This window comes from Alligator mississippiensis, chromosome 14, assembly GCF_030867095.1.
Source record: "Alligator mississippiensis isolate rAllMis1 chromosome 14, rAllMis1, whole genome shotgun sequence".
Taxonomy (NCBI): Eukaryota; Metazoa; Chordata; order Crocodylia; family Alligatoridae; genus Alligator; species Alligator mississippiensis.
The window spans coordinates 28,278,406-28,292,095 of record NC_081837.1 but is presented as its reverse complement, the minus strand read 5'-3'; the positions used below and the strand labels follow the sequence as shown (position 1 = coordinate 28,292,095).

The window sequence follows — 13,690 nt, the reverse complement described above, 5'->3', positions numbered from 1 at the left end:
GCCAAACTAGCCAGGAGGAACACAAGAAGAGGCAAGGCACAGGGCTCACTGCACAGGTACCATTTGGGCAAAGGTATCCAACCTTAATTGCTGGAGGCACATGTAGCCCCACTTTAGGAGTGCTGGTGAGAAGTTGAAGCTCCTCACCCAGCCATCTAGAGAACAGCCTAGGGAGAGCTCTGCCATTCTTCTGGGAGCAGCACTCCCAATTTGTTAAGAAAAAGGCAGCGTGGCTTGGTGGAAATAGTTTCTGCTCCACTTCTAGCCATTGGCTGTGGGAGGAACCATGAGTCCAAGGCATCTTAATCATTGGAAGAGGCAGCAAACAACAGCTGGGGATGTGTCTGAGGAAGGAATAGTAAGATAGTCCCATAGTCCAAAGCAATGATGGGCCCAAACACAGCAGCACTAATATAGAGATTTTATTTCAACTGTATTGAGTTTTACAGCACATATTATTTGTTACAACCCGACTGAACTGATTTTGGAGTTTTGGGCCCAAAAGCAGTTTGGATTAACCAAGCCTGAATCAAAGGGTCCAGGGTTACGGGGCCTGATTCTCTGCTGCCTTGATGCCAGCAAACAGTTTCACCTATGCAACCTACTGCAAATTTCAAGGCAGGGGAGAATCAGCAGTACAGTGTCTGTTTCCCTTCTCAAAGCCACATTGTTTGCTCCCAGTATGGAAGAGCAGATACAGTCTCTTCAGATGACACTAGCTTTGTTTATATTGTTGGGATATGGGAGAGAGAGAGAGAGAGAGAGAGAGAGAGAGAGAGAGAGAGAGAGAGAGACGCTGGCATGTAAAAGTACAGAAAAGGACTCTTTATTCCACTCCTTCAATTGAACTTTACAAACCACTGGCAATAAATAGCTGGGCAATCAAAGTGTGATATCAAGTGTTTGCCTAGTTATTTACTAGATCAGGCAGGGGCTCACAGCCCCTCCCCCTATGGAGTCTCAGCTCCTGAAGTGTAAGATATGTGGGGTCTTCTCATTCAGTTTGGAGAGAAACAATCTACACTGCTATAAAGAAATGTCCTTGGATCCATGCTTTTCCCCCTCACACCCATTAACATCTCTGCAGGTTTCTTAGGAATAAGATAGCATGGAAATTGCCTATAAGGATCCAGGAAAGGGCAGAAACTCATCTGTAATCCACATCTTTCTAAATTCAAATCCCAGTTAGTTCTCCTTAAATGAGCTGGGACACCTGGTATCTAGAGTATGGAAGCAGTAGAGAAGCAATTACTATAGATTTCAAAATGGGCAACTCTAAATTTGATTTCTGTACAGCAGATAAAAGGAAGACAAATTCAAGAGAGACTTCTAGGTGGTATCAGCATGAATCAGAGACTGTTTCTGTTGTGTAGAAGCAGATGCCACACATGCCTATTACTGTATCTTTTGGTTATACATACTAACGTGAAATCACAGACTGCAAAGTCCCCACTGGCTGGCATTCTCCCCCATCCCCATTTGGTATTAATGCTTCATTCTCCCTTCTTCGGGTGACATTAAGTGCACAGAAATATATAGCAGCATTTGGACTGAAACCCTCACATACACCAAACAGCACATTCCAGGAGGTAAAACAACACATTATGGTCTAAATCCTCCAGATGTCAAGTTTTCAGGATAAAGAACAACAGGAAATTGAGGAGATGGCAGCAGCAAAAGGGGGAAGAGCAACACAGGAGCACAAGTTGTTGTGTTTCCATGCCTGGAGAGGATCACAAGGTCATTCCTGTGTTAGCACTAGGCTGTGACACTGCCAGAGTCTAGGAAAACAAAGTTAGAGCGCAAAGTGAACAAACCAGTCTCCCTTCTCCCTACACACTAATGATGGAGGGCAGAGTCTAGTGCATTCCCCATTCCCAGCAGGACATGGACATCAGTGAAGATCTGCTTGGCCTCAGAGAGAAGCCCTTTCTCACTTTCATACAGAAGGCAATCCTTTTCTACAATCAAGAGAAAGTCAGCTCAGTGATGGCTAGTGAGTCCAGACCCCTCATCCACCAAGCTAGTTGCAAACTTAACTCAATGAAAAGAGAACCAACAGAACCTGTACAGACTGAGCCTTTCTGCTTGGATGTTGCCCAGAGTCTGCCCTTGTCCTTCTTCTACAATACTGCCTGTCTTTGGATGGGAAAGTTTGGTTCTAAACATGCCATTCTATTGCTTTTAGGGTACTTTGCACAGGCAGTATCTGTGAAAACACTGCTGTCCAGCCCATAGGGTAGAAGGTTGTGGTCCCCTATTTAGGCCTAGGTGGTCAGACCATAGCATATGGACACACTGTTACCAAAGTGGGGGGCCCCACTGTTTTCTCTAATCTGAATTCCTCTGCTCCGGACTGATATGGGACTGCTGAAGACAGTGCATTCGAGCTTGGTGTTTAAGTGCCACACCGAAGGCCTTCAAAACTACAGCAGAGGCAGGGCCTTCCCTCAAATTGTGAGTGAAAAGGCAGAGCTTCGATAGGGTCCCTTATCCATCATTCAGCTGGAAGCTGTAGCAATTGGCTTCTTCAGATGTTGGCTCATGAGCTCCCTGGCACGAGACACCTGGATGTGATCATAACATGAGTTGCAGACAAGGACTGGGTCATAGAGCTGTTGATCAGGAATGGGCAGCTTCAGATGGCAGCAGCCAGCACAGAACACGTTCCCACAGTTCCTGTCAAAGGTTAATAAAAAACCAGTGATGGCAGGGAAGAAGACAGTCATAACTCCAGAAAGTACAGACAGTCTATGCATAGATCAAGTTAATCAACGCCCCCCACCCCCAAATCTTTGGCTGTTTTTGTAGTTTAGATATTGCCAGAAGGAGGATCAGAGACCCCAGAGACAGCAGGGATAGGCAAACAAAGAGAGAGTCAGTGGCCTTAGGGGGAGGGTATGCAGGGGTGGGTGGAGCTGTACAAGAAGTGGCTACATTTACCTGCAGTGGTGCCTCCGTTTGGCTAACCAGAATTCACAATCACAGTTAAAGCAGTGTGAGGCCATGTGGTCTGGAACCCAACGTGTAACCTGGAAAATACCAGCCTGTATCAGCACCACATACTAGAAGCAGTGTGTGCATAATGCCATATCACTAAGCACACTAACACCTCAAGACTTGAGTCTGAGTTAAATGTTGCCTTGCAGTGGGCCAACACCTTACGTACCATCGCACGTCCTACAACTTCACTCTGCACTTCCTCCTGCTACATCACAGCTAGCATGGGAAGCCAATCCCACCCCGTGTCATGTTGGAGGGCAAGACCTTCCATACTGCAGCATCTATCACTGTCAGAACTGCCGTATGGTGGACAAACCCATCATGGCTATATGTACCACTGCTGTTCAGGGACACACACCTCAGTCTCCTTCTTATCAACAGGCTCCCAGCTTGCTTCAGAGAGGCAGTCCTCACTGTGATCAGAGCAGAAATCCTCTGTGTCACTGCCATCAGATTCTTTCAGACAGGTCTGCAGAGAGAAAGCCAAAGTCAAAAAGGCCATCAGCCACTTTCAACACAGGCCCAAACATATTCTCACTCCCCAGCCCCTCTCCAAAAAGCTCATGAAAGAAAAATGGGTCTGTCACTCTCCAGAGCAGGGAACAAAGGCAGGAGAATACAGGACCAGACTGGAGTGATCCGTAGGCCCTTCAGAAGCAAATGGAGAGTTGATGAAGGAATCTTTAGGTAGTACGAGAGTGACAGCCAGGGGGATATAAGATCCAGATAAAAGGGGTACCTGCTTCTGGGAAGTAAATTCTGGGACACTGCAACTCTGGGGGAAGGAAGAACAGTACTATGATGAGCATGGGAATGACGTCAATCTCTACCCCCAAAGGTATGCGAGCCAGCCAACATATGCCCAAGGAGGACAAGAGAAAGGAGGCTGGTGAAGGCCAAACGGTCAAGGATCACTGCTAGGTCAGAAGCTGCTGCACTGTGGGAGATGGCACCTGAAAACTTATCACTTACAAAGTCATCCTCGTAGTCCATCTGAGGCTCAGCTGGGGGGACGCAGAAGTGACGTATATCCAGCCTTAGCTGGAGCTCTCGCACCTGCCTGCGCAATTGCTCCACCTCCTGTTTGTAACTGGCTTCAATCTGCCGCAGCCTGTGCTGGATCACATCAGTGGGAAAAGGAAGCCCGTCATCATCTAGGTAGACAGGAGGCACAGGAGACGGGCATTTTGGTGGCACATGCTTGGGGCCAGATACCTGCTTTAGATGGCAAGGTAACCATGGCCAGTTAGACTTCACCACAGGGCCTGTGCAGTGGGCACTGGGGTGGCCAGGGCAGACTGAGGGCTTTACACCTTCTCTTGGAGACCATGGACCATTGAAGTAGAGCCCTGGTGTCCGCAACTGTTTGCTGTTCAACCTCTTGTTACAACATCCATGGGAAAGGAGCCGTCTGGGCACAGGCTCTCCATTGGGTAGTGATGTTGCCATCCCCTGGAAGCTGTCCCAGTTGGAACCCAAAAGGGAGAATTCACTCGTCTGACTCTGGGAAATTGGCTTTCGCCACAGCTCTAGTGGCACTTTTCCTAGCCGGCCTGTTTCCTCACAGTGCCCAATCCTGCCATTTTTGCTTTTGCCAGTATTTTCGTCTTGGTAGGGAATGCTTAACCTAGGGCCCAAGGTACCCTGACAAGGAACATTTGGTGCTGGGGGGTCCTGACTGAAAATGCCTGCGGCAGGAGGTAAAGTGTCTTGATAAAGAGGTCTCACATGGCCACCACATCTTCCATGGGATTCCAGGCTGGCTTTTGAAGGCTCATGAGAACATGTTTCAATCTGCTCCCCAGAACTAGCGCAAGTCCTGTAGAAGTTCTCCTGTTGAGGAGAGCTTGGAGCTGGGCCTACACCAGTTACATCCTTCAGATTTGGCCTGCTTCCCACTTCTGCCTCAAGAGAGATGTTATTCAGTGGTGAAGGCACCCAGTTACTTAGTGGCTCACACTGCTGTGCTGGATGATCCATGCTCTTGTCAAATTTACTGTTGCTGGCATGCAAGGGGGGAGTTTCTTTCTGCTCTCCCTGTACCTTCTGTGTTTCCCTCACAGCCACAGCACTGCCTTCCTCTAAAAGCAATTCGCTGCCATCTGTGCTGGCATATCTGGGCTCCAGGCTCACTCTGACCTCCTGACAGTGGTTGTTCAGGTTTGGATCACTAGAAGTACGGGTCAGCGGACTGCTGGAGTCGCAAGCTGAAAGCAGGTCATCCATGGATCTTGTCTTTGGTAACCTGGAACAAGAAGACAAAGCCTTGATCTCAGGGGAAAGGTCGAAATCACAAAAAAGGCCATTTTACTACAATAAATCTTGTTGGCTGCTTGTGTTATAGGAAACCTTGGAGCCCAAAATGGGGGATGGAACTGTTCACCGCACACATGGCTGTTATCAGCTGGTGGCAGGATGCACTGAAGCATCAACAGAACTGTCACTCATCACATGAAATATATATGTTATAGCCAGTATGTGACAAGTAAGCAAAAGTTAGGGTTCTTCCTAGCCATTTCATATCTGGAAAGTACCATGACACAGTTGGGACATCACCTTAGAGGCCCACTAAAGCCAACAAAAACATCTTTCAATTTGTAATTGCTACATGAGTCTGGGATGGGATTTTAGAATGGGTCTGTGTACCCAGGCAACTGCTTGAGTACAACGCTAGGAGGAATCTCCCTTCAGATTCCCACTGCCAGTTCCTCAGACGTTACTGTATTTTTCTGCATACAACATATCCTGAAATATTATATTCACCTTGTTTTTGAAAGGCAGAATGAAGGCAAAAAGATTTTTCTACAGTTATAGCTGTAAAGAGCAAGGACAGAACCTATTTTTTGGGTGACTTGCCCTGTCTTTCCTTCTTAACTGAAGCTGAAGCCCCAGCTGCTGCTGAAGACTGGTCTCCATGGGTGGATCTATGATTTTGAAGAGCTAAAGAGGCTGTGAAATCAGAGTGAGACCAGGAGCAGCTAGCAGGCAGCAACATTGCCCTACGAAAGGTTAGCCTGAGTAATGGAACATCAAGATCATTAAAAAAGAAAGGTGGTCATTAACACCTATGGAGTAAAGAACAATAAGCCATTAAGACTACTTCCTCCCTCAGCTACTTCAATAGTAATGTCATAGCTGCTGCACTGTGGGACAGTGACGACACACAGGGGTTGCATGGGGGTGCATGTGTACCCCCTGAGAGCACTGGTGCCCCCCGAGTGTGCAGGCCGGGGAGTGGGGGTACCAGGAGAAGGGATTTCCACAGTCCCCCCATAGCTGATTGCTGCGACCGGGGTAGGGAGCCCCTGTATTCGGTGCGAATGGCTGCGGGGAGACCTCCCCCGCAAGTCGCTGACTGGCTGCTGGGAGTGCAAGTGCCCCCCTGACTCAGGAGGCACCAGTCACCCATGCTGTGGAACATGAATCAAAGCAGGGTGCACTTCTATCCAGGGCAAAAAATCAGCTTCCCTGATTAATACATACCCTCCCCCAAATTTTGGGGGGGCTGATTTTTTGGACAAAGGTATTATTGTATGCATGGTACTTTCTCTACTTAGAAGGATTTGCCTGAAAGGCTGTTCTTTAACTGTGTGCAGCTGGCCCATCAAGGATCTCACACATGGAACTGAAGGCAAAGGCAGCATCGGGGTAGGCTCAAAATGCACAAGCCAACTAACTGTGGAGCTGCAATGATGCAGACAATCCTAGTTTGTGACCTCTTTTTCACATAACACCCTACCTAGGAGCTTTTGTTTACTCAGGACACTGATATTTGCACTGTTAGAAGGTGGCCTCAGGATCAGTACATGTAGCATTCCTAAACTTGGTATGGTGGGGAGGCGTGTCCACTCTCTTCTAGGTGGCCCCCTAAGAACCTGGAGAGACGAGCAGGGCTGGCAAGCGCAGGACACTATCAGGGCAGCCAAAGGCATCACAAAGATGGCATGTGCTCATCAGGGCAGATGCAATGGTATGTGCTGTGTCAGCCAAAGGGGTTGTCTGTGAGAGCAGGAAGGAAATGCAGGACTGTGTGAGCAGCAGGGAATCTGAGCTTGAAGCTGTTTTCTCTTACCTGTCCAGAGATCTGCCACTGAACTCCTGGCTTTGGGATCCTGAAGGCAAGTAGAGTTCCATGCCCTCCTCCCCTAGAGGACAGGGGGATGATGCTGGGAGATACACTGCTGTCCAGAGATGCAGCGCTCGCACATGGCACACTGGGTGCAGCACCTTCAGGAAAAGTGACATGCAGGGAGAAAGCAGGAGACAGGAGGCTTCTACCCACCCAAAGCCTCCCAGATCCTGCCTCCCTATTTAAACATGCCCTTCTACTCAAATACCTGGGGTGGGAGTTCTGCTCACCTGCTCAGAGCTGGCCATGTAGAGGAGGTTGTGGAAGTTCTTGTTGCCAGCTCTCAGGAGTGACCACACCGAGCAGGTGCGTTTATATATGTTGTGCATTTCCCGCTCAAAAGGGTTGTTGCCCAGGAAGGTCCCATACAGGCAGGAGTATGTGTGCTGTACCAGTTTCACCTGCAGCACCAAGAGAAATGAGCAATTGCCAGGGCCCACAGTGCTTCTCACATCCCAATGGGAACATGACCTCCCACCCTATTTGTGGTTCAGGTCACCCTAACCCATGCTATCCTAACTCAACTCCTGGCCTCTCAGCTTTCCTCATCCATCCTGTGAGAAGATGAAATCAGTAGCTACTTACCTTGCCATGTACCAGGCAGTCATCCATCTGTAATTCTGACTTGCCTTATGTGACTAGTCAGAAAGCACCATTTGGTCTCCTTTGGTCTCCTCCTAGTACTACTTGTGTCTCATGCAACTGGTGTCAGGTGTAAATTAAGACTTTGGCCAAAATGGAATAAATGAAGCCATCTGAATCCCTTTGTCGGGAAGAGGATCTGGCAAAAGCTATAGCTACTATGCTTCTACGTTTTCCTAGAAGCACATGGGATAACTGAGAAACCACAGTAGGTGAAATCCTTCACTCTCCTCTATGTCGTAGATACAGAAGCCCTGCAGATCTGCAATTTGACTTACTGGGAACTTGAGGGGTTGCAAATTTCTAGACCAAGGTATTCAGAAGCACCATGGACAATGATTCAGGCCAGCATGCCAAATAAACCGCAGTTAAATCACCTGAATTTGAAAAATTGACATATGGGCTAATTAGAAACCTCAATTTCTGACACTGGTGACTTGGTTAAGGATATTGCAAAAAAGACTTGGCTTTGCTAGGAACAGCAGACAATCGCAAAGCTAGTTAAGGGTGTGCTGCTAAATGGAAGCATTACCAGGTAGTGAAAAACCAAAAATGAGTCTGTTTAAAATACATGGCTGAGTCCACATGAGCAGGGGCATGCCTTTGCAGCAGCACAAATAGTAGCAGTGCAAATTTGTGCCACTACTTTGTGCCGCAGTGCACGCACCTGCACGTGGTTTGCAGTGGCACACATTGTCCCACTGCTCCACATGCTGCAGGGGGGTGCTGGCTAGGCTACAGGGTGCCTCAATAAGGGCTAGCCATTCCCTGCACTGAGGTACCCTGTGCCTTGGCCAGCCAGGGAGCAGCATATGGAGATGGGGGAGCACGCAGCTCAGGACTGCCTGCACTCCCATCTCCACATGCTGCAGAGTCCCTCCGTGCTGCAGAGTCCCTGGCTAGGGCGCAGAGTGGCTCAAGACTGTCTTCATGTGCCTCAGAACGGGGGCTCCACTGCAGAGCCCCTGCGCTGAGACAGGTGGAGCACCCACTCTGAGGCAGTGTGCCTTGAGACGGGGGAGCAGGCAGCCTGCAGCTCTGCAGTGGAGCCCCTGCACTGAGGCACACAGAGACAGGAAAGCAGCCAGCCCAGGGCTGCCTACTCCCGTTTTGAGGTATCCTGCATCCCAGCCAGACAGGGAGTGGCTGGCTGGGGTGCAGGGTGCCTCAGCATGGGGGCTCCATAGCACAGCATGCATGGGGACTCTCCACAGAATGCATCTCTGCATTTGTCTTAGTACCTTCCACTTTGACGCCACTTTATTCCAGGCTTTTTTTTTTTTTTTTGCTACTGGGAAATCCCAGTAGCAAGTTTTGCCCCAGTGCTGGAAATTAGCAGCATCGCACATTGATTAATGTGCAACTCATGAGGTGTGCGGTGTCACAAACCACATGTGACTGCTTGTTTGGATCCAGTCCATATAAGTACAAGGGTAAATCAAGGAAAGAAGATTAGTTTGCTACATTAGAGATATTATATGCTAGAAAGGGTCTCCAAGCATAAGGAGAACTGTCTTGCATATAATTAAATCCACCCCTTTGCCAGACGCTGTCTTACTTGGTATACGTTGCAAAGAAGCAAAATATACTCATCAATGCCTAGGAATCAATTTTGGCAAATTTACCAAGAGTTGCTCTACAGAAGATTTTTTAGGACCCTGTAAATCAATAACTACTGGAATTGACTGCAATAAAACCCCAGAAAACATAAAAAGAGTGACATGCCTCATTAACATAAAATATGAAGCAGAAAAAAATAATCAGTCCACATGATAAAACTGTTCTAATGTGTCTATAGTGAGGTACAGACCAACAAGAAGGTCCATATTTATTTGAAAAAAAATCTCCAAACTCAGATGAACAAGCAGGTCTGCCAACTTTTGACTGAAAAGGGTGGAAAAGTTATTTTAAAATCTTTCACACTAGAGTGTTTAACCTGTTATCATCACTGAAATGTTCAGGACATAACTATCATACTGACACGCCCCAGTGTGGCAGCAAAAAAGGCATATTGTAGAATTCCATTAGCACTGGATAACTGTAAAGAGCTAGAGGTGAACTGACAGTACAATCAAATGCAAGTATGTAAGGGCAGACTGCATCAGCCGAGTAGCACAGTGAGGATACCAGGTTGAGGATCAAAAAAGGCCAAACAGGCATGCCCCCATTCTGCTTCCACTGCCCAGAGGCCTCACTGGTAGAGACCTCCTTTACCCCTCAGCCACTAAAAAATCTAACTAATAATAAGGTGCCTTTCATTTTCACAGAAGTCCACCTTGCTTTTCCTAAGCTACAACAAGCTCTAACCATCCCAGTTTTCCCTCTGCCTCAGCTCTTGTTGGACAGGCACAGTTCTTACCAGGAAAGCTTCGTTAAATTCAAACAGACAGGGGAACTGTTTGAGCAGCTGATGGACAGCATCCAGCCACTGAAGAAACACTGGGCACTGCTCATTCTGATCTTCCACCTTCTCCTGGTGGCCACAGCGATCACCAAATTTGTGACCAAAATCCAGCCAGTCTGATTCAACCAGCACCTGGAAACCCTGTCAACAATGAAGAAATTTAATTGCAGGGTGGGGTGGCTACAGCACTGAGCAGCATGAGGCAGCTCCAATAATACAGGCAGCTTCTGAAGGGCTAGAGAGGATACTGTATTTGTGCTCAATTCAGGAGCAAAGTAACTTGAAAGCTCATGGTTTTATAGAAGGATGTGGTTTGTTCCAAAGAACTGAACAGGTACTTTTTAGAACCTGTAATCAGATTATAAAAGAGTGGCTACTAAATCCATGGAGCAAATCCCTTTGGGTGACATGCAGAGAACATGGTGGGAAACCTGCTGAGCCCTCCTACTTTTTCCTCCTTATGAAATCCCATGGTTTAAACCCAGTGAAATATGCATTACAGAAAAGGTCCAAGGTGGATGGACAAGAAAACCACACTGCAACAAGTCTTGGAAATTCTTACAGAGCAATATGGTGAATAACAATTCCACTCTGGCTTTTTTTCTGCTGTCTGAAGCTCATCACAGGCAAAAGCAACTAAACAGATGCTGAAATAAGAGCACCATTGTACCTCCATGGTCCTGTAATATGGATCCAGAAGAATCTTTGCCAGTGCTACAATCTGTGGGGTTCTGTCCCAGCCATCTGAGCAATGAATCAACACTGGACGCCCCTCTCGATCCACTGCATTGGAGACGAGAACTGCAGCCTTCAACATGACAGAAAGGTGCTGCAGCCATTTGGTGCTCTCCAGGGCTGAAAGCCAGCTACAGTATGTGCACAGGAAAGAAAGTGGTTTATTGGCTATCTGCTCAAGGACACATCTATCTCAAGACTCCTTAGAGTCCTGAAAATGCTTCTGTTTTTTCCCCACACCATCTCCTACTGAGGCAAGCTGGCCAGCTCAGGAAGAACTATACAGAATGTAGCCACCAAATCCATTTTTTCTGGGACTCAAATACTCGGTGGTCATAGTTTCATAGTTGGTAGGGTCGGAAGGGACCTGAGCAGATCATCAAGTCTGACCCCCTGCTGTGGGCAGGAAAGAATGCTGCGGTCAAACAACCCCGGCTAGGTGATTATCTAACCTCCTTTTAAAGACCCCCAGGGTAGAAGCGAGCACCATTTCCCCTGGAAGTTGATTCCAGCTCCTGGCTGCCCCGACTGTGAAGTAGTGCCTCCTGATATCTAGCCTGAATCTACTCTCTGTCAACTTATGGCCGTTATTCCTTGTTACTCCCAGTATTACTACTTGTTACTCTTTACCGAAACACACAGAAGAGACATTATCAGGGCTTACTCTGTCTAAGTTTCCCTGGGGATAGTGTTTTACAGGTGTGTGAACAAGTCATTCCCATGCCCATGAAAAAGAGCAACAACATTCCTTCAAAAGTTTCCCTTGCTGGTCACTGGCAATCACAGAGTGTGTAATGCTCAAGCACAGCAAATGTGCCAACATTTCCCTCCCACTCTGATTCCTGAGCTGGTGGCCTGGAACAGGTGACAGACCAGGAACAAGGCAGTGAGGATTTCTAGAGGGGCAAGGAAAGAAACAAGCAGGGAGAGTAGCAGCCATGATGTCATGATGAACTAAAGAGAATGAACACTTACTTGCTAGGATCTGGCATCTGGCTACAGACAGCACGAAGATACTGGAAGCTGTTCCGGATGGCGTGGATGTTGGCCATGCCCATGAACACCACTTCACAGTTGGGGTAATACTCTAAACATAATGCAGAGAAGCTCAGATAGGATCTGCCACACTGAGCAAATGTGTCACTGCAGGTGTTCTATCACAACCTGGACACAACTTGCAGAAGAGGGGCTGCTGCCACCTACCCTAGTGCATTCCTGACCCCCACTCATAGGCAAGCAGTCTGTCCCAGAGCAGTCTCAAGGATAAGTAGGCAGCTTAGTTGGCAAACGCTTGCAGCGTTTTTTCCAACTATTTAGTTGTCTAATAAAAGACATCACATCTATCCAAAGAACCTTGCCTGAGTATGTCCTTAGACCAACATGGCTACAACCAACAACTTTGCAGTACTCTGGAAACTCAAAAAGATTTGTGTGTTGGAAACTCTACTCAGAGGCTGCCCCATCTGACGCCATGTACTGAAGGACCCCAACAAATGGGAGCAAGTAAAGCAGGTAATGCCATGAAATTTGCTACAAAACCCAAATATAGTTGAATACCTTCACATTCACAGCCTCCTCCCTTTGCCCTGTTGGCCACAGCTGCAGTGTAGGACCTGGCATCCAGGATGAGCAGTTTCTGCGGAGCACCTGCATTCTCCACACCTGAACACGCCGTCAGTGAGGAATCTGTAGAGCAAAAACAGGCTGAGCCTCTTTATGGTTGGGTGCCCCTCCCTCCTGTGCCATGGCTCTGCTCCCACTTCACTAAGCTAGTGCTGCCAGACTCTGAAAAAGTGCTTGTTAAAAGCTCTGCTCAGTGCAATGCAGTCAAAGCCTGAAAAGGCCTAACCACTAATCTTAGAGTCTGTTTTAAACCCTACACCAGAGAATCAACTCCCCCCCACCATGTGGAAAGCCAGTTGCCTGGATTTGCCTGTATCTCTAACATAAGCCCCAGGTCTGGAAAGCCCTGCAGAGAACTAAGCAGCATCTGTGTCTGGGAAGCGGGTAGTGGGAGATGGGGGACATCTTACCAAAGTCTGTGTCACAGGCCTCGTTGCCTTCGCTGGTTCCATTCTGGGCCGTTCCATTGGCTGCTTTTGCTCCAGGGTTCAAGGCACAGGCTTTGGCAATGGAGGTCACAAGATACTCATCATCAGCATTGCGCCAGCCCCACCAGCTTATTTCTGGCTGACTGCAACGAGCGATCACGGCCCCATTCCGCAGATGTCTGAGAAAGCAAGTGAGTCTGATCTAGCCCTCTGCAGACACCAAGCAATCTCTCAGAAAATGAACCCCTCTTCATCCAGATACTACAGGTACTCATCTGTTCCCAGGGCTGTACTGCCTACACATGTGATGCTCTCTTTCTCAACTCTCCTACCCCCAGTGAGGTAGGACAGGACCGTCATTCTTGCCACATATAACTGATACACAGAAAAGTTAGGTAAGCATACATGGTGTCTGGGAGACCAGTGTTCTAAGCCCTGTCTCCCAGGTTAGCACACAAGCCATGGGGTCATCCCCGACCCTTTTTAGAGACAGGTGTCCAGTTGTGAGAACTCAACAGCGTTCAGAGCAGTTGTACTCCAATGGGCCAAAGCCTTGGCTCATGAACTGTCTCCCTCAGTGCCTGACCCAGACAGCAATGCAGAGTGCACAGCAGGTTAAATGCAGGGAACAGTGGAGGGGTACAATAGGGTGAAGAGTGGGCAATGAAAAGAGAAGCTGTGTTAAAGACCTGGCTCCCCTGTTTGGCCTAAGAGATTGCCAAAAGG

At 48.0% G+C, this 13,690-nt stretch overlaps 1 protein-coding gene across 3 annotated transcripts in view; it reads right to left on the bottom strand.

The window, feature by feature from the left end:
* Positions 1-407: 407 nt before the first annotated feature.
* MTMR4 (myotubularin related protein 4) overlaps positions 408-13,690 on the bottom strand; it is a 78,905-nt gene continuing 65,622 nt past the window's right edge. For 2 of the 3 annotated variants that reach the window (XM_014609858.3, XM_019486340.2), the window contains 11 exons: positions 12,947-13,143; positions 12,471-12,599; positions 11,889-12,000; positions 10,849-11,044; positions 10,134-10,319; positions 7,363-7,533; positions 7,076-7,230; positions 3,976-5,248; positions 3,362-3,472; positions 2,944-3,032; positions 408-2,679 (listed from right to left, as the gene is read on the bottom strand). In XM_014609858.3, coding sequence (XP_014465344.1) covers positions 2,502-2,679; positions 2,944-3,032; positions 3,362-3,472; positions 3,976-5,248; positions 7,076-7,230; positions 7,363-7,533; positions 10,134-10,319; positions 10,849-11,044; positions 11,889-12,000; positions 12,471-12,599; positions 12,947-13,143 — 2,797 coding nt within the window. In that variant the 3' untranslated portion in view covers positions 408-2,501. Of the gene's footprint in view, positions 2,680-2,943; positions 3,033-3,361; positions 3,473-3,742; positions 5,249-7,075; positions 7,231-7,362; positions 7,534-10,133; positions 10,320-10,848; positions 11,045-11,888; positions 12,001-12,470; positions 12,600-12,946; positions 13,144-13,690 lie in introns of those variants that run through there. The other variant, XR_009456695.1, reaches the window with a different exon arrangement.